A 26,770-nucleotide genomic window follows, 5' to 3' on the forward strand; every position below is an offset into this window, starting at 1 on the left:
AATAAGTACCTTTACCATTGAACAGTTTTAAGGCTTAACTAAAGAAGTCCTTATGACTGTTACATGAAACTTAAACAAACTATACTAACATTGTTCGTATTTCCATGTCTTAAGTATCAATATCTCTATAAGCAATGAACTTAAGGTATCAGGAATGAGAAAATTAATTAAGTGAAACCTTGACTGAGACTGAGTATACATAGCTCAAGAATAAAATAAAATTTGGTCATTGTTGAGTTAAGCAAGCCTGATTTTAACATGCTTTAGAGACAATATGACAGACACAAAATAATTTTTTTAAAGTACCTTTACCATTGAGCAATTTTTAAAAAATTTTTATTAACATTTTCCATGATTATAAAAAAATATCCCATGGCAATTCCCTCTCACCCCCCCCACTTTCCCCTTTGAAATTCCATTCTCCATCATATTACCTCCCCATCTCAATCATTGTACTTACATATATACAATATCAACCTATTAAGTACCCTCCTCCCTTCCTTTCTCTTCCCTTTATATCTCCTTTTTAACTTACTGGCCTCTGCTACTGAGTTTTTTCCTTCTCACACAGAAGTCCAATCATCTGTAGCTAGGATCCATGTATGAGAGAGAACATGCAGTGCTTGGTTTTCTGGGCCTGGGTTACCTCACTTAGTATAATACTTTCCAGATCCATCCATTTTCCTGCAAATTTCATAATTTTATTTTTCTTTACCGCTGAGTAGAACTCCATTGTATAACTGTGCCATACCTTCATTATCCACTCATCAGTTGAGGGATATCTAGGCTGGTTCTATTTCCCAGCTATTATGAATTGAGTGGCAATAAACATAGTTGAGCATGTACTTCTGAGGAAATGAGATGAGTCCTTAGGATACATGGTATACTTTCTTATATTCTTGAAGGTGAAACATTGCTGAGAACGCCTGAGCTATTATGTCCAGGCATTGGTTCAGTAAGGGAAAGAGGTCAGTGAGATGGAGACTGGAGTGGTGGGAATGGCCCTACATTTATACTCCTTCCCAAATTTGATAAATCCCAGCCTGGTGTTGTGGTTTGTTCCTATAATCCCAGCAGTTGGGGGATTGAAGCACAAGGAGTGCCACAAATTTGGAGCCAGACTGGGCTATCTTTTTGTTCGCATGCAAGTTTTTTTTTGTTGTTGTTGTTTGGTTTTTCAAGGTTAGGGTCTTGTTCTAGCCCAGGCTGACCTGGAATTCACTATATAGTCTCAGGGTGGCCTTGAAATCCTGGAGGTCCTCCTACCTCTACCTCTGGAGTGCTGGGATTAAAGGTGTGTGCCACCACGCCTGGCTGGGTATTTTTAAAATTTTATTTGGGGGGGGAAGAGGCAGAGAGAAGAGAGGGAATGGGCGCGCCAGGGCCTCCAGCCACTGCAGATGAACTGTAGATGCATGTTTCCCCCTTGTGCATCTGGCTTATGTAGGTCCTAGGAAATTGAACTTGGGTCCTTTGGCTTTGTAGGCAAATGGCTTAACCACTAAGCCATCTCTCCAGCTGCCCTCCCCTCCCTTAAGACAAACCCAAAGGGTCAGATAGAATAGGAGTTACAGAAGATTGGATCTGTACTTACTTACAGAGGCCTCTACCAGGCCATCCTAGTACCTGATATGATATTTTATCCAGTCTCCTCTCTGAATAGATGTAATTAAAAGCATTATCAACTGGGCATGCTAACCATGTGCCAAGGACTGTTAGCTAAAGGATATGGTAGTGTTGACCCCTGTGTTGCTAATGACTTGGGTGGGATAGGTGACACAGAATAAGCTAGGAGGATTGCCTTGAGTTTGAGGCTAGTGTTCCTGAAATTCTAGAAGATTTACAGTCTAGATAACCATAAAATATAGTTAAACATTAGTGGATATTATACATCTTAATTTCCTGATATTATAAAATTGTTTTTTTTTTTCCAGATCTTTGGAATTTAATAACATGAAATTTGTATAATTGGTCATGAAATTACTCTTTAAAAAAATTTTATTCATTAGAGAAAGGCAGAGAATGGGCACATCAAGGCCTCTAGCCACTACAAATGAATTCCAGACACATGCACCACCTTGTGCATCAGGCTTACATGGATACTGGAGAATCGTACCTGGGTCCTTAGGCTTTGTGGGCAAGTGCCTTAACTGCTAAGCCATCTCTCCAGCCTCTAGTCTGTCTGTCTTTTTTTTTTTTTTTTTGAGGTAGGATCTTACTCTAGCTGAGGCTGACCTGGAATTCACTATGTAGTCTCAGGATGGTCTTGAACTCAGGGCAGTCCTCCTATCTCTGCTTCCTAAGTGCTGGTATTAAAGGCGTGCACCACCATGCCCAACTTTAAAAACTTTCATTGACTACCTTCAAACATATATACAGTATATCTTAATCCTAATCCCCTCCCACCATCCTCCTTTGTCCCCCATAGTTTGCTTTTTATTTCTTTCTAAGGAAGGCAATTTAGGCAGGGCCCTAAAGTGAATAGCTTTCTTGTGGCTAAATGCAGGAATTGTCCTACGGCCTGTAGGGGAAAATCTAGATCATACAGTTTATTGCAGGTCAGAAACTTCTGAAGTATCTGGACTTTTCTTATTTCTGCCCCCTTAGGGAGTCCTTCCTCTGCCTTCTGAGAAGGCCCTTCCTAGAGAATGAGGACTTCTTGAAAGTTAGGTGTTCCCCTTTCATTCCAGTACTTGGGAGGTAGAGGTAGAAGGATTGCCATGAGTTCCACATTAGTCTGGGCTAAAATGAGAACCTGTCTCCAAAAGGCCCCCACCTAAAAAATGAAAAAAATTTTTTGGAAGATTATCCTTTTCTAGAAATCCTGACCTGACACTTGATATCAGGACTAGACTGGCTAGACCAGCTTGCCTATCCATGGGGCTCAAAAACCCCCAATCCAATGTGAGCCGTGGTAGCACACATCTTTAATCACAGCACTTGGGAGGCAGAGGATTGCTATAAGTTCAAGGCCACCCTAAGACTACATAGTGAATTCCAGGTCAGCCTGGACTAGAGTGAGACTCTACTTCAAAAGAAAAAAAAAAACACGAAAAACAAAAAACCCCAGCCTAAGTCTTGAGGTGGGTTTCTTAAAGCCCTTCATGCTTCCCTGGGCAAGAGATTTGCCTTCCTTTTTTCTCCTAAGGTCTAGACTTCTCAGTGTCTTCCTTCCCTTAAGTCCCCCTTCTCTTAAAGCTCGCTCTCTTAATGCTCTAAGCTATAATAAAATCTTGAACCTTATCCTCTGATTTGTGGATTTTATTCTTTGAATTCATAAGACAAGAATCTGGAGACATCCCAAAATTGTCATAGCATTAGTATATTGTATTGGTGCATTGGCAAGGGACCCCCAAAGTTCCTGTTTTAACAGAGTCTCATTCTAGTCCAGCCTGGCCTCAAACTGACAGCAATCCTTCTTCCTCAGCCTCACCAGTGTTTTGCTGTGCGTGGTAGTGCATGCTTTAATCGCAGCACTGGGGAAGCAGAGGTAAGTGGATTACTGTGAGCTTTTGGGCAGCTTGACACTAGTGAATTCCAGGCTAACTTGGGCTAATATGAGACCTTACAAACAAAAAAACAGGAAACTCTTAGTTCTTTAAACCTCAGTGTATATATTTTGTTTTTGTTCATTCTACATTATAGATACTTTAAAAAACTTTATTTATCTACAGAGAGAAAGAGAGAGAGAAGGAGAGGGAGAGAAAACGGGCATGCCAAGGCCTTCAGCCACTGCACATGAAATCCAGATGCATGTGCCACACTGTGCATCTGGCTTATGTGGATCCTTGGGGAATCAAATCTGGGTCCTTTGGCTTCACAGGCCTTAGCCTCTAAGCAATCTCTCTTTGTGTATATGACCTTTTTTTAAATCCCTTTGTGTATATCTCTCTTTGTGTATATGACTTTTTTTTTTAAATCCCTTTGTGTATATCTCTCTTTGTGTATATGACTTTTTTTTTTTTTAAATCAGAGCGAGAGAGAATTAAAAAAATTAAAAAAAAAATTTTGTTTGAGTGCAACAGAGAGAAAAAGAGGCAGAGAGAGAGAATGGGCATGCCAGGGCCTCCAGCCACTGCAAACGAACTCCAGATGTATGCACCCCCTGGTGAATTTGGCTCACGTGGGTCCTGGGGAACCGAGCCTCAAACCTGGGTCCTTAGGCTTCACAGGCAAGCACTTACCTGCTAAGCCATCTCTCCAGCCCTGTGTATATGACTTTTTTTGTTTGCTTTTGGTTTTTCGAGGTAGGGTCTCACTTTAGCCCAGGCTGACCTGGAATTTACTATGTAGTCTCAGGGTGTCCTTGAACTCATGGCAATCCTACCTCTGACTCCCAAGTGCTGGGATTAAAGGCATGTGCCACCATGCCTAGTGTGTGTATGATTTTTTTAATAAAGCACTTTATTTATTTGAGATGAGGAGGGGAAGAAAGAAGAATGGGTATACCAGGGCCTCCAGCTATTGCAAAGGAACTTGAGATACATGTACCACCTTGTCCATCTGGTTTTCTGTGAGTATTGGGGAACTGAACTTGGGTCCTTTGGCTTTGCCTGCAAGGATCTTAACCCCTAAGCCATCTCTCTAGCCCCACTGTTTTTTTTTTTTTCTTCTTTTTTTTCAAGGTAGGGTCTCACTCCAGACCAGGTTGACCTAGAACTCACTGTGTAGTCTCAGAGTGGTCTTGAACTCATGGCAATTCACCTACCTCTGCCTCCTGAATGCTGGGATTAATTCCTAAAATAAAGTAACCATATGTTGAGTATGTAATGCAAGGAAATCTCCCCAAACTCATTATTTATGTATTTATTATTGATACAGATGAGTAATGAACGAGGATTTGAAAATGTAGAACTGGGAGTTATAGGAAAAAAGAAGAAAGCCCCAAGGAGGGTCATCCACTTTGTTAGTGGCGAAACAATGGAAGAATACAGCACGGATGAAGATGAAGTTGAAAGCCTAGAGAAGAAAGATGTTTTACCTACAATTGATCCGGTAGGTGTTGCTGATGGACCTTAAGTCAGTGGGTTTTGTTTTGGTTGATTTGTTGCCCTAAAGCATTGGATAAATGGGCCTTTTGAAGCGTAAATCAACATTATGATTTTGACAGAAAATAATCATTTTTACACAATATTGATGGATCCGGTTCCAGTATTTCAGTGACTTAAAATGGTTTATCAGTGTCATGGTTGTCAGTGGGGATAAGTTTATATATAAAACTTACTAAATAAGCTGGGCATGGTGGTACACACCTTTAATCCCAGAATTCAGGAGGCAGAGGTAGGAAGATCGCCGAGAGGCCACCTTGAGACTACATAGTGAATACCAGGTCAGCCTGGGCTAGAGTGAGACACTACCTTGAAAAAAACAAACAACAACAACAACAGAAAACACAAACAAAACAACCAAACATAAAACCCCATCTTACTAAATAAAGCATATGAATTGCAGTCCCTTTTAGTTAATATAAAAGGAGTAATGTTCTTCCACAAAGTTCACTTGATCTCATATTTACAACAGATACTTTCTAACAGGTTCTGTTTGGATATGTAGTGGGCTATATAAATTTATGCTGTTATATGCTAATTTCAGGACAGACAGGCAGTAAAGAAATTAATGTATACTATAATTATCAGGCTCTGAAAAATGGTATGGGTAAAGTAGAGCTTACACAGGATACAGAATTAAAAGTATATTGACTTAAAACATGCTAATACTCAATCTTCATCAAATTTAGTCCTAAATAAATTTTGGTTATTAAAAACATTGCATCTTGGGCTGGATAGATGGCTCAGCAATTAAGGTGCTTGCCTACAAAGCAAAACGAATTTAATTCACCAATACCCGTGTAAAGCCAGATGCAGTGGCTGGAGGTCCTGGTGTACCTATTCTGTCCCCCCCATCCTTTTTTTTTCCCCTTCCTCTCTCTCTGTGTGTGTAAATAAATGTACAAAATTAAAAAAAAAAATCACATCCAGGGGTTAGGGGATAGCTCAGTCAGTAACGTGTCTCCCTAGCAAAATGAGGATCTGAGTTTGATCCCTAGAACCCATATGAAAAAGTTGGCATAGTGGTGCATGCACTTGGAAGCCAATTGCTGGAGCAGGTGGAGACAGGCAGAGCTCTGTGGCTCACAGTCCAGCCAGTCTAGCTAACTTATTCAGCTCCAGGCTAGTTAGTGATCCTGTCTCCAAAAAAGTGGATGGTGCCTGAGGAATGTCCCCTAGGGTGTCCTTGGTCTTTTATAGGTAAATAACACACACGTACATGTATATACACATATATACAGTCACATCTAGATTCTCCATAACAGAAATTGTTAAAGGATTGTGCAGTATATTCAGAGTAGATCCAAACATGAAGAGTATTGCAGATGTTCTATGCAGAGTTGTTTGAATGAATGCTCTCCCTTTAAATTACTGAGAAGGGATTCATTTATATTTGTCTATAAAAATCGTAGTATGTATGTTTTCAAGTCATTGTCATATGGGTGTGTGATAGAAAGTAGAGACAGGTGGATCAGGAGTTCAAGGTCATTTTGGGATACATGAGATCCTGTCTCAAAAATAAAAACCAGGTATGCTTTAAAAAAAATTTTTTTTTGTTTTTGGTTTTTTGAGGTAGGGTCTCACTCTAGCCCAGGCTGACCTGGAATTTACTATGTAGTCTCAGGGTGGCCTTGAACTCATGGCGATCCTCTATCTCTGCTCCCTGAATGCTGGGATTAAATGCTTGGTTTATAATCTAGTTCTTGGGAGGTAGGTAAGGGCAGGAGGATTACTACAAGTTTGGGGTTATCTCTATGTGGCAAGTTCCAGTTTAGCCAGGGCTACATAGAAAGACCCTGTTTCACCCCCCCCCTCTTGTGCTAGAGAGATTGCTCAGTGGTTAAGGGACTTGTTTGCCTGTAAATCCTGAGGACCAGAGTGTAATTCACCCAGTACTTCACATAAAGCTGGATGCAGAAAGTGATGCATCTGTCAGGAGTTTGTTTGCAGTGTCTAAAGGCCCTGGCATACCTATTCTTTCTGTCTGCCTCTTTCACCTTCTTAGTCTCTCTCAAATAATTAAATAATTAAAATAATTTAAAATTGCTTAAAAAACTAGTTGTCTCACAAGTTGCCCTGTGTCTGTTGGAACAAGGGTGAAAAAGCATCATCATAGAAAGCATTCATTGTGCTCTCTCTAATCACTTGGGAACTTTCACCTGTGGATGACTTTTTCCCTTGGCTGGGCCTGGGCTGGCTCTGCCCAGTCCCGGCCAGGAGGGACCCTAGCCCTTATTCTCTGCATGCATTCTGTAACCCTTCCAGCTACCCCCCCCCCCCCCAATGGCAGGAGCTCCTTAAACTTTTTCTTTTCTTTTCGGATTTTGAGGTAGAGTCTTGCTGTATAGCCCAGGCTGACCTGGAAATAACTATGTAGTCTCAGGGTTGCCTTGAACTCACAGTGATCCTCCTACCTCTCCACTCTCCAGTGCTGGGATTAAAGGCATGCGCCACCAGGCTCAGCTCTTTTCACATTTTTTGCCCCCAGGCTCTCCACGTGGGATCTTTAGCCAGGTGGGTGCCTTTCCTTGGCTCTGTACTTTCCTCAATAAATGTAATTTAATGATTAAATAAAAGAAGGCATCCATTGTTTCGTTTTTCCTAAAGATAGATGATTTTTCAAGCTTTATTGAAATACTGTGCCGGGCGTGGTGGCACATGCCTATAATCCCAGCACTCGGGAGGCAGAGGTAGGAGGATCGCTGTGAGTTCGAGGCCACCCTGAGACTACATAGTGAATTCCAGGTCAGCCTGAGCCAGAGTGAGACCCTACCTCGAAAACCAAAAAGAAAAAAAGAAAAAAGAAAAGAAATATTGTCTATATGTCATAGAAATTTGCCTATTTAAAATTTATAACTTAGGAATTTTTAGCATATTCACAGATAAGTACAACTATCTTTACAGTCAAATTTACTACATTTATGTCACTCTAAGAATGAACTATATACTGTTTTTGTTTTTGTTTTTTTTTTCCGAGGTAGGGTTTCCCTTTAGCTCAGGCTGACCTGGAATTCACTATGTAGTCTCAGGGTGGCCTCGAACTCATGGCAATCCACCTACCTCTGCCTCCCAAGTGCTGGGATTAAAGGCCTGTGCCATCACACCCGGCCCTGAACTATATACCTTTTAGCTATCACAATTTATCTTCTGTTTTCACCCAAACCCTGGTAATGATTAATATTTATGGGAATAGCTTTCCCTATTGTGGACATTCTATGTGAATGGACTTGTGCTCTTGTGTAACTTATCTTTTACTTAGCATAGCTTTTTTTGGGGGGGGGGAGGGTTCAAGGTAGGGTCTCAGGGTGGCCTCGAACTCATGGCGATCCTCCTACCTCTGCCTCCCGAGTGCTGGGATTAAAGGCATGTGCCACCATGCCCGGCCTTAGCATAACATTTTTAAGGTTTATTCATTTACAGCACATTAGTAGTACCTTGTTACATTTATGGTAAAGTAATATTCCTTGTATGGACATACTACATGATAGTCACCCATTGGTGAGTTGATGGAAACTTACATGAAGTATGCTACTGTGAATATTGATAGACAGGGTGTTATGTTTATGTATGTTTTCATTCTTGGATGTCTACATAGTAGTAGAATTGTTGAGTCATCTGGTAACTGTTTAAACTTTGAGGAACTGCCAAATCACTTTCTAAAGTGGTGCGACCATTTTAGAAGTCTGACTTTGCACCTCTTTAGAGATTTATCTTTTTGATTTTAGCCATGAGGTGGTATCACACTTAATTTATATTTCCTTGGTAGTCATTCAGTATTGTGTGTTTATTGGACATTTGTAGAGTTCTGTGGAGAATTATCTGTTCAGATTTTTTTGCTTGTTTATGGAATTAGTTATTTTATTTACTTTTTTTTTTGGTTTTTTGAGGTAGGATCTCACTCTGGTCCAGGCTGACCTGGAATTAACTCTGTCATCTCAGGGTGACCTTGAACTCATGGTGATCCTCCTACCTCTGCCTCCTAAGTGCTGGGATTAAAGGTGTGCACCATCATGCCTGGCTGCATTAGTTATTTTTAAAATATTTTCTTTTCTTTTTCTTTTTAATAGTGACGGAGGAGGAAGAGAGAGAGAGAGAATGGGCACAGCAGGGCCTCTGGCCACTGCAGATGAACTCCAGACACATGCGCTACCATGTGCATCTGGCTTTCGTAGGACCTGGAGAATCAAACCTGGGTCCTTAGGCTTGACAGGCATGTGCCTTAACTGCTAAGCCATCTCTCCTGCCCCCGTTTATATTTTTATTATTGAGTTGTAAGAGTACTTTATTCTGTCTGGATATAAGTATCTAATAGGGCAGAAGATTTGCAGGTACTCTTTCATTCTGTGGGTTATCTTCTCACTTTCTTGATTTTTTTTTTTTTTTTTTTTTTTTTCTTTTTGAGATAGTATCCTGCTGCAGCCCAGTCTGACCTGGAATTCACATGTAGTCTCAGGTTGGCCTTGAACTCTTGCCAGTCCTCTACCTCTGCTGGGATTAAAGGCATGTGCCACCGTGCTCAGCTCAGCATGACGCCTCTTTAACAGTACAGTGCAAAGAAAGGCATGATGCTACATTCCTGTGTAGCATGTGGCATCGAATCAGGATTCAAGGTCAGTCTCAGCTACATAGAAAGTTCAAGGCCAGCATGATTTGTATGAGACACTATCTTTTTAAATATATTTTATTTTTACTTGAAAGAGGGAAAGAATCTGAGAGCAAAAGACAGAGGGAGAGAATGGCTGCACCAGGGCCTCTAGCCACTGCAAACAAACTCCAGATGCATGTGTCACCTTGTGCATCTGGCTTACGTGGGTCCTGGGGAATTGAACCAAGGTCCTTTGGTTTTATAGGCAAGCACCTTAGCTGCTAAGCCATCTCTCCAGCCCCTGATGCTATCTTTTTTTTTTTTTTTGATTCATTCTGTTTATTAAAAACATTAACAATGGAATATTCTTTGAGTCAGCAATTCCACTTCCAGGAATATACAGAAGAAATAATTATAGGAGCCGGGCGTGGTGGCGCACGCCTTTAATCCCAGCACTCGGGAGGCAGAGGTAGGAGGATCACCGTGAGTTCAAGGCCACCCTGAGACTACAGAGTTACTTCCAGGTCAGCCTGGACCAGAGTGAGACCCTACTTCGAAAAACCAAAAAAAAAAAAAAAAAAAAAAAAAAAAAAATTATAGGCATAGAAAGAATTATCAAAATGTTCATCATGGTATTTTTTTTCCTTTTCAATTTTTTTTTTTTATTAGCAACTTCTATGATTTTAAAAAATATCCCATGGTAATGCCCTCCCTCACCCCACTTTCCCCTTTGAAACTCCACTCTCCATCATATCCCCTCTCCCTCTCAATCAGTCTCTCTTTTATTTTGATGTCATCATCTTTTCCTCCTGTTATGATGGTCTTGTGTAGGTAGTGTCAAGCACTGTGAGTCATGGATAACCAGGTCATTTTGTGTCTCGGGGGAGCATATTGTAAGGAGTCCTACCCTTCCTTTGGCTCTTACATTCTTTCTGCCACCTCTTCTGCAGTAGACCCTGAGTCTTGGAAGGTATGATAGAAATATTACAGTACTGAGCACTCCGGTCACTTCTTTCCAGCATAAAATATTTTTTATTTTTATTTTTAAAAATTTTTTTTCTTTTTTTTAATATTTTGTTCATTTTTTATTTATTTATTTGAGAGCGACAGACAGAGAGAAAGACAGATATAGGGGGAGAGAGAGAATGGGCACGCCAGGGCTTCCAGCCACTGCAAATGAACTCCAGACATGTGCGCCCCCTTGTGCATCTGGCTAACGTGGGACCTGGGGAACCGAGCTTCGAACCAGGGTCCTTAGGCTTCACAGGCAAGTGCTTAACCGCTAAGCCATCTCTCCAGCCCTATTTTTTTAAATTTTTATTAACATTTTCCATGATTATAAAAAAATATCCCATGGTAATTCCCTCCCCCACCCACTTTCCCCTTTGACATTCCATTCTCCATCATATTACCTCCCCAACTCAATCATTGTACTTACATATATACAATATCAACCTATTAAGTACCTTCCTCCCTTCCTTTCTCTTCCCTTTATATCTCCTTTTAAACTTACTGGCCTCTGCTACTAAGTATTTTCCTTCTCACGCAGAAGCCCAATCATCTGTAGCTAGGATCCACATATGAGAGAGAACATGTGATGCTTGGCTTTCTGGGCCTGGGTTACCTCACTTAGTATAATCCTTTCCAGATCCATCCATTTTTCTGCAAATTTCATAACTTCATTTTTCTTTACCGCTGAGTAGAACTCCATTGTATAAATGTGCCACATCTTCATTATCGACTCATCTGTTGAGGGACATCTAGGCTGGTTCCATTTCCCAGCTATTATAGATTGAGCAGCAATAAAAATGGTTGAGCACGTACTTCTAAGGAAATGAGATGAGTCCTTGGGATATATGCCTAGGAGTGCTATAGCTGGGTCATATGGTAGATCAATCTTTAGCTGTTTTAGGAACCTCCACACTGTTTTCCACAATAGCTGGACCAGATTGCATTCCCACCAGCAGTGTAGAAGGGTTCCTGTTTTTCCACATCCCCACCAACATTTATGATCATTTGTTTTCATGATGGTGGCCAATCTGGCAGGAGTGAGATGGAATCTCAATGTAGTTTTAATCTGCATTTCCCTGATGAGTAGTGACGTAGAACATGTTTTTAGATGCTTATATGCCATTCGTATTTCTTCCTTTGAGAACTCTCTATTTAGCTCCATAGCCCATTTTTTGATTGGCTTGTTTGATTCCTTATTATTTAACTTTTTGAGTTCTTTGTATATCCTAGATATTAATCCTCTATCAGATATATAGCTGGCGAAGATTTTTTCCCATTCTGTAGGTTGCCTCTTTGCTTTTTTCACTGTGTCCTTTGCAGTGCAAAATCTTTGTAATTTCATGAGGTCCCAGTGATTAATCTGTGGTTTTATTGCCTGAGCAATTGGGGTTGTATTCAGAAAGTCTTTGCCAAGACCAATACGTTGAAGGGTTTCCCCAACTTTTTCCTTAGCAGTTTCAGAGTTTCAGGTCTGATGTTAAGGTCTTTAATCCATTTGGACTTAATTCTTGTGCATGGCGAGAGAGAAGAATCATCCTTCTGCAGATATATATCCAGTTTTCCTAACACCATGTTGCTGAAGAGGCTGTCTTTTCTCCAATGAGTATTTTTGGCATTTTTATCGAATATCAGGTGGCTATAGCTACTTGGGCTTACATCTGGGTCCTCTATTCTGTTCCTCTGATCTACATGTCTGTTTTTGTGCCAGTACCACACTGTTTTTGTTACTATGGCTCTGTAGCATAGGTTAAAATCAGGTGTGGTGATACTACCAGCCTTATTTTTGTTGCTCAGTATTATTTTAGATATTCGAGGTTTTTTTGTGATTCCAAATGAATTTTTGGATTGTTTTTTCTATTTCCATGAAGAATGCCTTTGGAATTTTGATAGGGATCGCATTAAATGTGTAGATTGCTTTAGGTAAGATTGCCATTTTCACAATATTGATTCTTGCAATCCAGGAACAAGGGATGTTTCTCCACTTTCTAGTGTCTTCTGCAATTTCTTGCTTGAGTGTTTTAAAGTTCTCATTGTAGAGATTCTTTACTTCCTTTGTTAGGTTTATTCCAAGGTACTTTATTTTTTTTGATGCAATTGTGAATGGGAGTGATTCTCTGATTTCATCCTCTGTTTGTTTGTTGTTAGCATATATGAAGGCTACTGATTTCTGTGTATTTATTTTGTATCCTGCTACATGGCTGTAGGTTTTTATCAGCTCTAACAGTTTGCTAGTAGAGTCTTTAGGGTCCTTTATGTATAGAATCATGTCATCTGCAAATGATGATAACTTGATGTCTTCCTTTCCAATTTGTATCCCTTTTATTTGTGTCTCTTGCCTTATTGCTATGGCTAAGACTTCCAAAACTATATTAAATAAAAGTGGGGACAGTGGACACCCTTGTCTTATTCCTGCTTTTTTTTTTTTTAAAGTGAGAGATGGCTTAAGCAGTTAAGCCTGTGAAGCTTAAGGACCTAGACTCAGTTCTCCAGAACCCATGAAAGCCAGATGCACAGATGCACATGGTTATTCATGTGTCTGGAGTTTGTTTGCAGCAGCTATTGGCCCTGGCATGCCCATTTTTTTCTCTCAAATAAGTAAATAAGTGGGACTGGGAGATGGCTCAGTAATTAAAGGCACTTGCTTGCAAAGCCTGCCAACCTCAGTTCAGATCCCCAACCACCCATGTATAGCTGGGTGGGCACTCATCTGCAGGAGCAACCAACCCTGCTGTCCATCCCCAAGTACAAATGGGAGAAAAAAGTGTTGAGTGACAATACCTAGGATAGTAACAGAAAAGAGAGGTTTCAGTTCATGCTCACTTGGCTTTACTGCTTTGGACCTGTGGCAAAGAGAAACAGCATGGCAGGCCTTGTTTGGTGGAAGAGGCTCCTTACCTCTCCCCCTCCCCCCTCATCTCTTGACTATGGGAAGTAGGGTTTTGCTGGAGATGACGGGAAAGGGCTGGGATCTCCTTCATGGTCATGCCCCTAGTTACCCAACTTTTTTTATATGACTCACCTCTTAAAAGTTCCACCACTTCCCCAAAGTTCCTGCTGCAGACTGACGAGAATCTTTTAGTACATGGTCTTTAGAGAACAGTTAAGATCCACACTGCTGGGCAAGTGGCACATGCCTGTGAACGCAGATTTAGGGAAGTGGAGGCAGTGAGATTGTGAGTGGGGCCAGCCTGGGCTGCATCTAAACCATGTCAACCCACAAATGTGTTTAGTTCTGAGTTTACTGTTTGTTTTCTTTGTCAGGTTGAAGAGTTTACTTCTATTTCTAGGTCGCTGGGTGCTTCTTTGCTTTTCTGGTGCTAGAGATGGAACTCGGCCGTATGCATACTGAGCAAGTGCTCTACATTGTCTAGCACCCGTGCTTAGTCCTGTTTTGTTTGTTTATTTTTTCTAAGGTAGGATCTTCCTCTAGCTCAGACTGACCAGGAATTCACTATGTAGTCTCAGGGTGGCCTTGAACTCACCATGATTCTCCTACCTCTTCCTCCCCAAGTTTTGGGATTAAAGGGGTGTGCCACTCTGCCTGGCTGGTCCATTTTTTGATCAGGTTGTTTTCAATTTTTGGTCTTTCTATGTAGCTCAGGCTGGGATGGACTTTACTATGTATCTCAGGCCAGGTTTGAACTCAGGATCTTTCTGCCCCAGGCTTCCAACTTTTGGAGTTATAGGCAGGTGCCACTATGATTGGCTCTGTGTTTTCTTTTTCTTTTAAAATTTTATTTATTTGTTTTTTAACTTTTAAAAAATTTTTATTGATAGCTTCCATAATTATAGATTTTTTTTTCTTCTGGTTTTTCAAGGTAGGGTCTTGCTCTAGCCCAGGCTGACCTGAAATTCACTATGTAGTATCAGGGTGGCCTTAAACTCATGGCGATCCTCCTACCTCTGCCGCCTAAGTGCTGGGGTTACAGCCATGCCACCACCACGCTTGGCTTCCTTTTACTTTATTTTATTTGACAGAGAAAGAGGGAGAGAAAGAGAGAGAGAATGGGTACGCCAGAGCCTCCAGACACATGTGCCCCCTTGTGCATCTGGCTAACAATGGGTCCTTTGGCTTTGCAGGCAAACACCTTTACCGCTAAGCCATCCCTCCAGCCCAGTTTTTCTTTTTCTTTTTTCTTTTTCCAAGGTAGAGTCTCATCTAGCTCAGGCTGACTTGGAATTCAGTGTGTAGTCTCAGGATGGCCTCCAACTCACAGTGATTCTCCTACCTCTGCTGGGATTAAAGGCGTGTGCCACCACACCCAGCTTCCTGTGTTTTCTTACTGTTGAATTTCTTTTGGTTTTGGAGGCTGTGATGACTAGTCTTGTTAAATTGACAGGATTTATATTCACCATGCAAAAAATCTTTGGGCCTATGTATGAGGGATCTTCTAGTTTGGGTTAATTGAGGGAGGAAGACCCATCCTAAATATGGGCAGCACCATTTTATGGTCTAGCTACCTGTGGTGGTTAAATTCAGGTGTTCCCCATAAACTTAGTGTTCTGAATGCTATGTCCCAGCTGATGGAGATTTGGGAATTGACGCCTCCTGGAGGCAGTGTATTGTTGGGGGTGGGCTAATGGGTATTATAGTCAGTGTCTCCATGCCAGTGTTTGGTGCACACTCCTGTTGCTGTTGTCTACCTGATGTTGGCCAGGGGGCAGTGTCCACCCTCTGCTCATGCCATTGTTTTCCCTGCCATCATGGATTTACCCCCTTGATCCTATAAGCCAAAATAAATCCCCTTTCCCCACAAGCTGCTCTGGATTGGGTGATTTCTACCAGCAATGTGAACTTGACTGCAGCAGTACCCCAGAGTGTATGAATAGGAGAGAGCCAGCTGAGGAGGAGCATTCACCTCTTTCCTTTGTGACTGGAGGGCAGTGTGGCCATTTATGTCATACTGCGTGCTGTCAGGCATGCCTTTTCTGCCATGGTGGGCTGAGTCCCCTCAAATTGTAAGCTGAAGTGAACTCACTCTGCCTCATTCATGTATCACTATACCAGCCCAGTCCTCCTCTTCCTTTCTGAAAGTAGCCAAGGCACACGGCCACTAGGAAGCCCCCCTCCCCGAAGTTTTATTTATTCCACATATAAATAACTGCAGTCTCTACTAGGGGTCACAGCTGCTGAGAAGCCTTCTTCATTAAGACTTTGTCTAGGCACCCTGTAAAACCTTGTAAACTACTCTACACTCCTATCAATTCATTCCTGAGGGCAGAACCTCCTGGTGCGGTCATGTCCCCACAGGTCCCAACAGTTAACATTGGGAATTAAGTTTTCAAGATACTTTTTTTTTTTTTTTGCTGACCATGGTGACACACACCTTTAATCCCAGCTCCCAGCACTTGGGAGGCAGAGGTAGGAGGATCACTGAGTTTGAAGCCACCCTGAAACTACATAGTGCTGGGATTGAAGGTGTGTGCCCCCATGCTCAGTTTAGTATCAAGTTTTGAAGTGTGAATGGAGAGCTTTCTAAGTGATTATGTTTTGGTTTAGTTAATTTCATATTTGGGAAATTTAAGCATATAAAGAGAAAATAGCCTTTATCTCAGAAAAAATAAAGTCTCATGTAACCCAGGCTGGCTTCAAACTTGCTATGTAGTTGAGGGTGACCTGGTCTTCCTGCCTCCACCACCATGCCTGGCTTTGGCTTACTATTATAATACAGTGAAAAGGAAAAACAGAGTAGAGAAAATATGTGGAACCAAAATATTGTTACATAGACACATACACACTCAGGAAGTAAGCAGAAAACTAAAAGCCAGGCATGGTGGTGCATTTAATCCCAGCACTTGAGAGGCAGAGGTTAAGAGGATCACCGAGTTTGAGGCCAGCCTGGGTCTACAGAGTGAGTTCAGGTTAGCCTGGGCTAGAGTAAAACCCTGCCTTGTGTGGTGGTTTGATTTCGGGCGTCCCCTATAAATTTAGGTGTTCTGAATGCTAGTCCCGGCTGATGGAGATTTGGAAATTAACGCCTCCTGGAGGAGTGTATTGTAGGGGGCAGGCTTATGGCTATTATAGCCAGTTTCCTCATACCAGTGTTTGGCACACTTCTCTATTGCTGATGTCCACGTTATAGGGGCCAGGTGGTGATGTCCACCCTCTGCTCATGCCATCATTTTCCCCTGCCATTGTGGAGCTTCCCCTCGAGCTTGTAAGGCAAAATAAAACTCTTTTCCCCACAAGCTGCTCTTGGTTGGGTGATTTCTGCCAGCAATGTGAACCTGACTGTAACACCTTGACAAACCAAAAACAAACAAAAACTAAAATGTTATTATCTGGGAGTGGAAAAGTAGGTGTCATTTTGCTGTTCACTAAAGTATTCTGCAGGCCTTACTACTATATCTGAAAATAAGTTGCTCAAAAATAAAATGTGCTGGGCATGGTGGTGCATGCCTTATTTTTTTTCTTAACTAATTTTTTCTTAATTTTTATTAACATTTTCCATGATTATAAAAAATATCACATGGTAGCACCCTCCCCCCCCCACTTTTCCCTTTGAAACTCCATTCTCCGTCATATCCCCTCCCCATCTCAATCAGTCTCTCTTTTATTTTGATGTCATGATCTTTTCCTCCTCTTATGATGGTCTTGTGTAGGTAGTGTCAGGCACTGTGAGGTCATGGATATCCAGGCCATTTTGTGTCTGGAATGTTTAAAGGAGTCCTACCCTTCCTTTGGCTCTTACATTCTTTCTGCCACCTCTTCCGCATTAGACCCTGAGCCTTGGAAGGTGTGATCGAGATGTTACCAAGTACTCAAGTCACTTCTTTCCAGCACGGTGATACCTTCTGAGTCATCCCAAGGTCACTGCCATCTGAAAAGAGAAGGTTCTCTGCCCAAAGTGAGAGTAGCATTAATATAAGGTTATACATATTAAGAGAAGTGCTTACTGGGCAGTTTGATAAGCATAATATATATATTTATCCAGACATCAGCAGATGTTACACCCCTAGGGCTCATGACTGCCCCTGTTTTAAGTTTTCAGTATCAGGGATGTATTCCCTCCCATGGAGCGGGCCTCCAGTCCAGTTGTCGGAGGCAGTTGGTTTCCACCATGACAGAAGTGCCACTCTTGCACCCGTTGGCTCATTTGGCCTGGCTGGCCAGTTATAATAAGGCTTGCAGTGTCCACTGTTGAGTATCTTCACTAGTGGTAATCTCTTTCTCCCATTGAACTATATATAGAATGCCTTCTTCCAGCTTTCTGTCAGCTGGTCTACATGGAGGAGGTTATCAGCTCAGTTCCAGCGGGATTTCTCAGTGTGCATGCCTTTTTTAAAAACAGTATTTTATTTTTATTTATCCGAGAGAGGGAAAAAAGGCAGAGAAAGAGAGAAGATGGGTGTGCCAGGGCTTCCAGCCAGTGCAAATGAACTCTAGATGCATGTGCCACTTTGTGCATCTGGCTTAAATGGGTCTTGGGGAATTGAACCGAGGTCCTTTGGCTTTGCAGGCAAGTGCCTTAACTTCTAAGCTGTCTCTCCAGCCCGGTGCACACCTTTAGTGTTGGGGAGGTAGAGATAGGAGGAGGATTGCCATCAGTTTGAGGCCAGCCTGAATCTACAGAGTGAATTCCAGGTCAGCTTGGGCTAGAGTGAGAGCCTACTTTGGAGGTGAAAAAAAAAAGCATATTTTGATAAGGAAGATGTGAATACTTAAATTTGCACGACAGGCTCTAAATATGCATTCTGTATATTGTGTGGGATGATGATGGTGTTATTTATTATTTAAGGCTCTTCACTGAGTTCCTCAGCTGTTGAGCACATTTTCGCCATCCTAGCTTCCATTCATTAGTTACTGTCTCTACAAGCAACCTCAGAAGTTTCCCAATGAGATACGTCTCTATGCTCTCCTCTGAAGTATGCCCAGTCCTTTTCTAAGTAGTTCCTTGCTCTCATTACTTATGTGTTACAGAAATTGATGCAACATTTCTTAGATTTTGCCATTCTTCCATTTGCTATGAAAACCACGAAGTCAAAATATCTTGAACAAAGCTGAACAGAGTCCCCAAAGTAACACTTATCTCACTTGAGAACCATATGGTTGATGTAAAATTCCTTTGTAGTGTTGTTTGTAAATATTTAAAGATTTTCATCACTGATCTCTGTAGTGCTGCTTATAGAATATTCTATATGAGTATCAATTTCATTATGGCCCATATAGTCCATATGGAATTTCAGATGTGAATATTGCTAACTTGACTTCTTGTTGCAGACAAAACTTACCTGGGGCCCCTACTTATGGTTTTACATGCTTCGGGCTGCCACATCAACCCTCTCAGGTATTGCTCTTCTGTTTAAATATTGTATAACTGCTGTAATGAGTTCCAAGTACAGGGGCTGTGCCCAGTGGGACATCTCCGTGCTGAATGAGAAAGAATACGGAGCTGACTACCTTTGTCTCTGTAGCTAATATGTCCCATTGGAACATATTAATCTGCTTTGGATGATATTACTGATCTTATTATTCAGTTTCTGTTTAAAAGACAAACAAGGGGATGGGCACGGTGGCACATGCCTTTAGTCCCAGCAGAGGTAGGTGGATCGCTGTGAGTTCAAGGCCAGCCTGAGACTATATAATAAATTCCAGGGCTGCCTGGGCCAGATTGAGACCCTACCTCAAAAAAACAACAAAAAAACCAAAGGGCTGGAGAGATGGCTCAGCAGTTAAGGTGCTTGCCTGCAAAGCCTAGTGATCTGGGTTTGATTCCCCAGTACCCATGTAAAGCCAGATGTACAAGGTGGCACATACATCTAGAGTTTGTTTGCAGTGGCTAGATGCCCTTGCTTGCCCGTTCTCTGTGTCTCTCTGCAAATAAGTAAATATAATATAAAAATAAAAATAGGGCTGAAGAGATGGCTTAGCAGTTCAGCCTGTTGCTGGTGAAGCCTAAGGGCCAGGCTAAGGGCTAGAACTCATGCACATGGTGGCACATGTGTCTAGAGTTCATTTGTAGTGGCTAGAGGTCCTGGTATACCTATTGTTTTTGTCTCTCTCTGTCATGTAAATGAATAAAACTAAAAATAATAAAAGACAAAGAAAGTGGGGGAAGAGCTCATGAGACTCCACCCTTCCCTGAAGATTTACAGGCAGTTAATGGTTGCTCGGAGAGCATTTTCTTCAGTGGTGTTACCTTTGGTATGTTACTCACGTTTCTGTATCCATGCTCCTGTAAGCAACCCTAATCAAACTGTCGAAAGAAAGAATGAAAAGAAAAGGCAAAGAAAGGGGGGAAAAGAAAGGAAAGGGAAAAAGGAAAGGAAAAAAACAACTAAAAAGATCAGTAACAAAAAAAAAACTGTGAAAGTACAGAGGGCCCTATTTGGGAAAAGGATCAATGAGAGTGAGAGCGTAACAAAAAGGGCAACAGGTGATTTTAATATCAAAGTACATTACATATGTGTATGAAAATGTCAAGTGATACCCATTATATATAATTAATGTATATGCTAATAAAAGCTTGATAACTGGCCAGGTGTAGTGGCACACACACCCCTCTTCCTATTCACCTCCTTATACTCCTTTTACAAATATTTTTATTTATTTGCAAGGAGAGAAATACATTAGATATAGATAGATATAGATGATTCAGACATACAGTGAGAATGAGTGCCCCAGGGCCTTCCAGGGCAAATGAGCGCTATATACATGCTTCCCTTTGTGCATCTGGCTTTATGTGGGTACTAGGAGATCGAATTCAGGCCATCAGGCTTTGCAAGCAAGTGCCTTTAACTACTGAGCAATCTCTCCAGCCCTATGTTTGCTCTTGGTAATTATTTTACCTTATAGAGTTTCCTCACATTTTCCATATATATATGTATATGTACATATATATGTAGATATTACAAGCTGGGATCCACATATCAGAGAGAATACATGTTTAAAGCATAAAACTAGCCAGGCATGGTGGTGCTGCTCTTTAATTCCAGCACTTGGGAGGCAGAGGTAGGAGGATCAGTGTGAGTTTATGGCCAGCCTGGGACTACAGAGAGAGTTCTACAGATTACAGAGTTCCAGGCTAGAGTGAATCCTTTCTTCAAACAAACAAAGCCAAAAAAATTAAATAAGAAAGCAAGCATAAAACTTCTCTGCCTCAGTTTTCACTTTCTTCATAACTTATATCACTTTCTGCTTTTTATTACGGGAATTATGCTTTTTATTATTTTATTATTATTGAGCACTCATATGCTAGACAGTTTGATGTTATGGAAAGAACCTAAGCTTTGGACCTTTATTTGAATGGTAGATCCTCTTTGTCAGCTTGGGCAACTCTTAAACTCTCAGTGCTTATTGAAGCCATCCCTCTTCAAACCACTGATATCCCAGCCTTCTAATAGTATGTGTATGTGTGTGTATACATTTTGTTTTTTTTTTCTTTTTGAGTTAGGGTCTCACTCTAGCTCAGGCTGACGTGGAACTTACTATGTACTCTCAGGGTGGCCTCAAACTCACAGAAATCCTCCTACCACTGCCTTCCAAGTACTGGCATTACAGGCATGTGCCACCATGCCCAGCATGATTTTCTTAAAGAAATAGGTTAATTAGCAATAATTATGTTATCTGGTGAGAAGTGTTGTCACCGACATGTGCCTGAGCTTGGTTGCACACATCTAATCCCAGTACTATGAAGGCTGATAAAGGATTGCTAAAGTTGTTTGTGGCAACCTCAGTTTACATAGTGACCCAGTTTTCGAAGAAAACAAAGTAGAAATGTGAATAGACTGAGTAACTCTTGTATTCTTAGTGTCTTACAGTGCTAAAAAATGTTTACAGCATGTCTTTTAACTTTTATATCTTTAGTGTGTGACTTTCTTGGAGAGAAGATTGCATCTGTTTTGGGCATCAGTACCCCAAAATACCAATATGCCATTGATGAGTATTACCGGATGAAGAAGGAGGTGTGTCTCCTTTTTACACTGTTGGTTTTCGTGTGTGTCTGTGCGTATGTGTATGCACTAGGGCTTCTTGTGGCTGCAAGTGAACATCAGACGCTTGTGTCACTTTCTGTGTCTTGGGATGTGGGTGGCATTGGAATTGAACCCACATCAGCAGGGTTTGCAAGCAAGAGCCTTTAACTGCTGAACCATCTTCCCAGCTCCTGCTAACACTTGGTTGATTGCTGTACATTTGATAGTTCACATAATGAGCACATAAGTCCTCTAGCAGTCCAAATGATAGCTCCTTTTTTTCTTTTAATTTTCATTTTTTTGTGGTAGGGTCTTACTCTAGTCCAGGCTGACCTGGAATTCCCTATGTAGTCTCAGGCTGGCCTTGAACTCATGACAATCCTCTTACCTCTGCCTCCCAAATGCTGGGGTTAAAGGTGTGTGCCACCACACCCAGCTCTTAAATAACTTTTGTTAAAAATTGTATTTATGTGTGTGTGCATGTGAGCACGTGTGTATGGGTGTGCTAAGCCTCTTGCCTCAACATATACCAGACACTTGAACCATTTTAAAAAATAATTTTTATTTGAGAGAAATAGGCAGGGAGGGAGAGAATGGGCACACCAGGGTGGGGCTCCAGCTGCTGCAAACAAACTCCATATACATGTGCCCTCTTGTGCATCTGGCTTACATGGATCCTGGGGAATTGAACCTGGGTCCTTTGGCTTTCTTTGCAGGCAAGTGCCTTAGCCACTAAGCCATTTCTCAAATTTTCCCCCTTTTTGAGGTAGGGTCTCACTCCAGGCCAGGCTTATATGGAATTCACTATGTAGTCTCAGGCTGGGCTTGAACTCAGAGTGATCCTCCTGCCTCTGTCTCCTGAATGCTTGGATTAAAGATGTGAACCACCATGTCCAGCTTGCATTACTTTTTGTAGCTGGCTTCTATGGGTGACATGGGAATTGAACCTGGGCCAGTATGCTTTGCAAATAAGTGCTTTTAACTGCCTGAGCCATCCTCTCAGCCCCTGGCCCCAGAATTCTTTAAAACTTGTATTTCCTGACATGTGTAAAGCTAAGCTAGGTTTTATTGTGTTATTGCTATGTGAGTTGCCTCATATTTATTTAATCTTCATACAACTTACTGTTTTAATTATTTATTTTGGTTTTTCGAGGTAGGGTCTCACTCTGGCCCAGGCTGACCTGGCACTATGTAGTCTCAGGCTGACCTCGAACTCACGGCAGTCCTCCTACCTCTGCCTCCCCAGTGCTGGATTAAAGGCATGCGCCACTACGCCAGGCTCTATTATTAGCTAATTTTTTACAGGCTTTGTTAAAGTGGATTTACGGATCATCTAAACTAAGTAGTGCTAGACCACATTTAAGAATAACTTTAAGATACATGAGGTGGCGTATGTGTCTGGGGTTATTTGCAGTGACTAGGGGCCCTGGCCCTTTCTCTGCCTCTTTCTTTCTATCAAATAAATAAAATATTTAAAAAAAAAAACAATACGTAGCTAGGCATGGTGGTGCTTGCCTTTAATCCTAGCACTTCAGAGGCTGAGGTAAGAGAATTGCTGTGAATTTAAGGCAGCCTGGGATTATAGAGTGAGATCCAGGTCAGCCTGGGCTAGAGTGAGACTCTATCTTAAAAAAAAACTTAAAAATGGGCTGGAGAGATGGCTTAGCAGTTAAACACTTGCCTGTGAAGGCTAAGGACCGTGGTTTGAGGCTCGATTCCCCAGGGCCCATGTTAACCAGATTCACAAGGGGGGGGTGCATGCATCTGGAGTTCGTCTGCAGTGGCTGGAGGCCCTGGCACACCCATTCTCTCTCTCTCTCTCTTCTTCTTCTCTGTGTCTGTCACTCTCAAATAAATAAAAATTTTAAAAAAATCTTAAAAACAAAAACAGACAAAAACCAGCCAAGTCCAGGCATGGTGGTACATACCTTTAATCTCAGCACTCTGGAGACAGGTAGGAGGATCACTGAGTTTGAGGCCAACCTGGGACTACAGAATGAGGTCCAGGGCAGCCTGAGTGCTAGAATGAGACCCTACCTTGAAAAACAAAACAAAACTTTATTATATTCTATAATATTGTCTTATTTTGGGAACAATTATGGGAAAGAGGTTGTGTTGGTTGCTGGGGACCAAATCTAGAGCCTTATGCATTCTAGGCAAATATACCACTGAGCTACATCCCAAGATTGGAAGTATGTCTTAATTAGATCAACCAAACTCTATACTTTTTTTTTTTTTGTTTCTTCCTGAGGTAGGGCCTCACTCTGGTCCAGGCTGACCTGGAATTAACTATGTAGTCTCAGGGTGGCCTTGAACTCATGGCGATCCTCCTACCTCTGCCTCCTGAGTGCTGGGATTAAAGGCGTGCGCCACCACACCTGGCTCCAAACTCTATAATTTTTTAAAGGAAATATGAGTGCTTGCTTTGGCAGCACATATACTTAAATTGGAATGGTACAGAGATTAGCATGGCCTCTGCACAAGGATGATATGCACATTTGTGAAGCATTTTATATATATATATATATATATATATATATATATTTTTTTTTTTTTTTGAGGTAGGGTCTCACTCTAGCCCAGGCTGACCTGGAATTCACTATGGAGTCTCAGGATGGCCTCGAACTCATGGCAATCCTCCTACCTCTGCCGCCCAAGTGCTGGGATTTCTATATATATTTTTTAAAAAGCACATGAAAAGATGACAGTGAGAAATAGAGTTCCTTTTAGTTATTAATATCTCAGCTATTGATATTCCTTTTTTAGGAAGAGGAAGAAGAAGAAGAAAACAGGATGTCTGAAGAAGCAGAAAGACAGTACCAACAAAAGAAGATGGAGGCTGAGTCCATTGTGCAGACAGATCAACCAGAAACAGTAGTATCCAGTTCCTTTGTGAATCTTAACTTTGAAATGGAGGAAGACTGTGAAATAATAACGGAAAACAAACAAAATCCAGTCTCTGTTCCACCGTAGAGTGACAAGACTATAAAATGTTTAACCCTAAACTTGTATGAGGAACTTTGCACATTTTTCTGTTCAGTGGGACTTAAAGCAGTTATTTACATTTTAAGTTACCTGGGAAGGGAAACTTATGTTCTAGCTATCAGAGTCAGATCTGAGGTTTGGATATGTGTACTATGCTTTTACTACATGTCAATTTAGTGCTTTTTTGTTTCTTTTGGTATTGCTGGGGATCAAGCCCATGCAAGGCCAGCACTCTTGTCACTGAGCTATACCCTCTGTGCAGTGCTGCAGTTTAAAATCTTTTCAAAAAAGCCAAGGATACTCTACAGCCCTAATCAATTAAGAGAGTTAAATTATTTATTAAGATTATTTTGTATATTTAAGAAAACAAGGTAAGTTGTTGATTAATGATACTTGAAGCTGATTATCGTAGTTACGGATTAAAATGAGGGTTCCTTCCCAGATTTTAGTATGCTTTGCTTGCATTTAATATACCTAACCATTAACTTCACACTAAGGATGGTTCAGTGAGTGTGTAATAAAAGATGCAAGACGGAAGCAGTTTGAAATTTCTTTCATCAAGAATATTTTGTGGAGCCAGGCCTTTAATCCTAGCACTCAGGAAGCTGAGGTAGGAAGCTCACCCTGTTCAAGGCCACCTTGGGAAAACAGAGTGAATTCCAGGTCAGTCTGGGCTAGAATGAGACCCTATCTGGAAGAAAAAAAAAGTTTCAATTTACTATGCCTAATATTGATAGGCTTCCATTTAAAATTTATTTGAGAAAGAGGCAGAGAGAGGGAGAATATGGGTGCGCCAGGGCCTCCAGCTGTTGCAAATGAACTCCAGATGCATGCATCACCTTGTGCATCTGACTTATGTGGGTCCTGGGGAATTGAACCTGGGTTCTTTGGCTTTGCAGGCAAGCACCTTAAGTGCTGTGGCTTCCATTTTCAATAAGAGTCACTAAATCTTATATTCTTTTCAATAGTTATTCTAGAAATATGTTTATTAGTGTGTTTGTAAAGTGTTGATACCTACTGATCACTTTTTAAGCTCTTCATGCATCCTATTATCAAAACAGCTAAGGGATGGGGAACTGGTGACAATATTTTGTCATTCACATTTTGAAGTAGAAGTTGGACAGTTGAATCATTTGTCTATTTCCATATTTGATTATCTACTTAGGTTACAAATTTTAGGAAGCTAATTTTGAAAACGAAATTCTAAAATAATGTGTATAGAACCTTAGAAATTATCTATTTAACTTACTAATTTGTAATGAAGGGCTGGAGAGGTGGCTCAGCCATTAATTTGACGGCCTGATTTGTAACTAAATGTAGGTGAAGAACCGTGTGAACAGTGTAGAGATGTTGATCTTAAAAGCTTTCTCAGACATTGATTATGTTTACAGCTTTCTAAAAGCATGAAGTTTTCAGTCTTCAATTTGTATAAACTGTACCTTAAAAATAACTCTAAGCATATAGATAGCACATTTTGGAAACCTATCAATGAAATGTTTAACTGGAAGTTGAATTTTTTTTTAACTGAAAATTGAAACTTCAAGTCATAATTTTAGTTCACCTGAAATTTGGAGAATTTACCAAGAAAGAACTCTTCTTATGAGTCTTTAGTTCTATGGACTCATGATACAGTGATTTATAATTTGTGACAATAATCTTTTCATTCATGGACATAAGTACATAATTTGGTGCTTAATAGATTAATCTTCAGATTACATAATCAATGTCATATTAAATTATAGTTTACTAACAGCTGTAAGGCCTGCTGGACTGACTTCTTTCCCATTTGTTTTTGACTTTGAAATAGTACCAACTCAGATAGGATTTGATTATAAAATGAATGCAGGTTTGTCCAAAGGTGGTCTCTTCCCCTTTAAAGTTCTAGTATGTAAAAGTTTACCTAGAAACTTCATCACAGCAGAAGGAAGATAAGTGATTTATGAAAATTTAATGTTTCTTGAATTTTATTTTTGTTGTTTGTCCCAAAGTAGCCAGTTTGTAATGTTTATAGTTGTTCACTGTGCCTTAAATTTTTTATACTTTTGTTTATGCAAACTATAAAATTTCCCACAAATGCATTAAATAGTTTGTCTTATTTTATTCCTTCTCTTCAGTCCTTTGAAGAAGTACTGTTCCCTCTGGGTCGTAGTTCATGGAATTGATTTTTTTTTTTGGTTTGGTTTTTTGAGGTTAGGTTGTTGCTGTAGCCCAGGCTGATCTGAAATTC

General features: G+C 40.9%; 1 protein-coding gene and 1 non-coding gene across 2 annotated transcripts in view; both read left to right on the forward strand.

Moving 5' to 3' along the window:
* Srp54 (signal recognition particle 54) overlaps positions 1 to 26,621 on the forward strand; it is a 117,185-nt gene extending 90,564 nt beyond the window's left edge. Inside the window, exons 16-17 of the mRNA XM_045154383.1 lie at positions 21,452 to 21,549; positions 24,325 to 26,621. Coding sequence (XP_045010318.1) covers positions 21,452 to 21,549; positions 24,325 to 24,531 — 305 coding nt within the window. The 3' untranslated portion in view covers positions 24,532 to 26,621. The remainder of the gene's footprint in view (positions 1 to 21,451; positions 21,550 to 24,324) is intronic.
* LOC123462498 lies at positions 23,975 to 24,078 on the forward strand. The gene has a single exon (XR_006638315.1). It is a non-coding gene; the product is annotated as a U6 spliceosomal RNA (small nuclear RNA).
* Positions 26,622 to 26,770: the final 149 nt, after the last annotated feature.

The sequence above is a fragment of the Jaculus jaculus genome, chromosome 7 (genome assembly GCF_020740685.1).
Source record: "Jaculus jaculus isolate mJacJac1 chromosome 7, mJacJac1.mat.Y.cur, whole genome shotgun sequence".
NCBI classification, from domain to species: Eukaryota; Metazoa; Chordata; class Mammalia; order Rodentia; family Dipodidae; genus Jaculus; species Jaculus jaculus.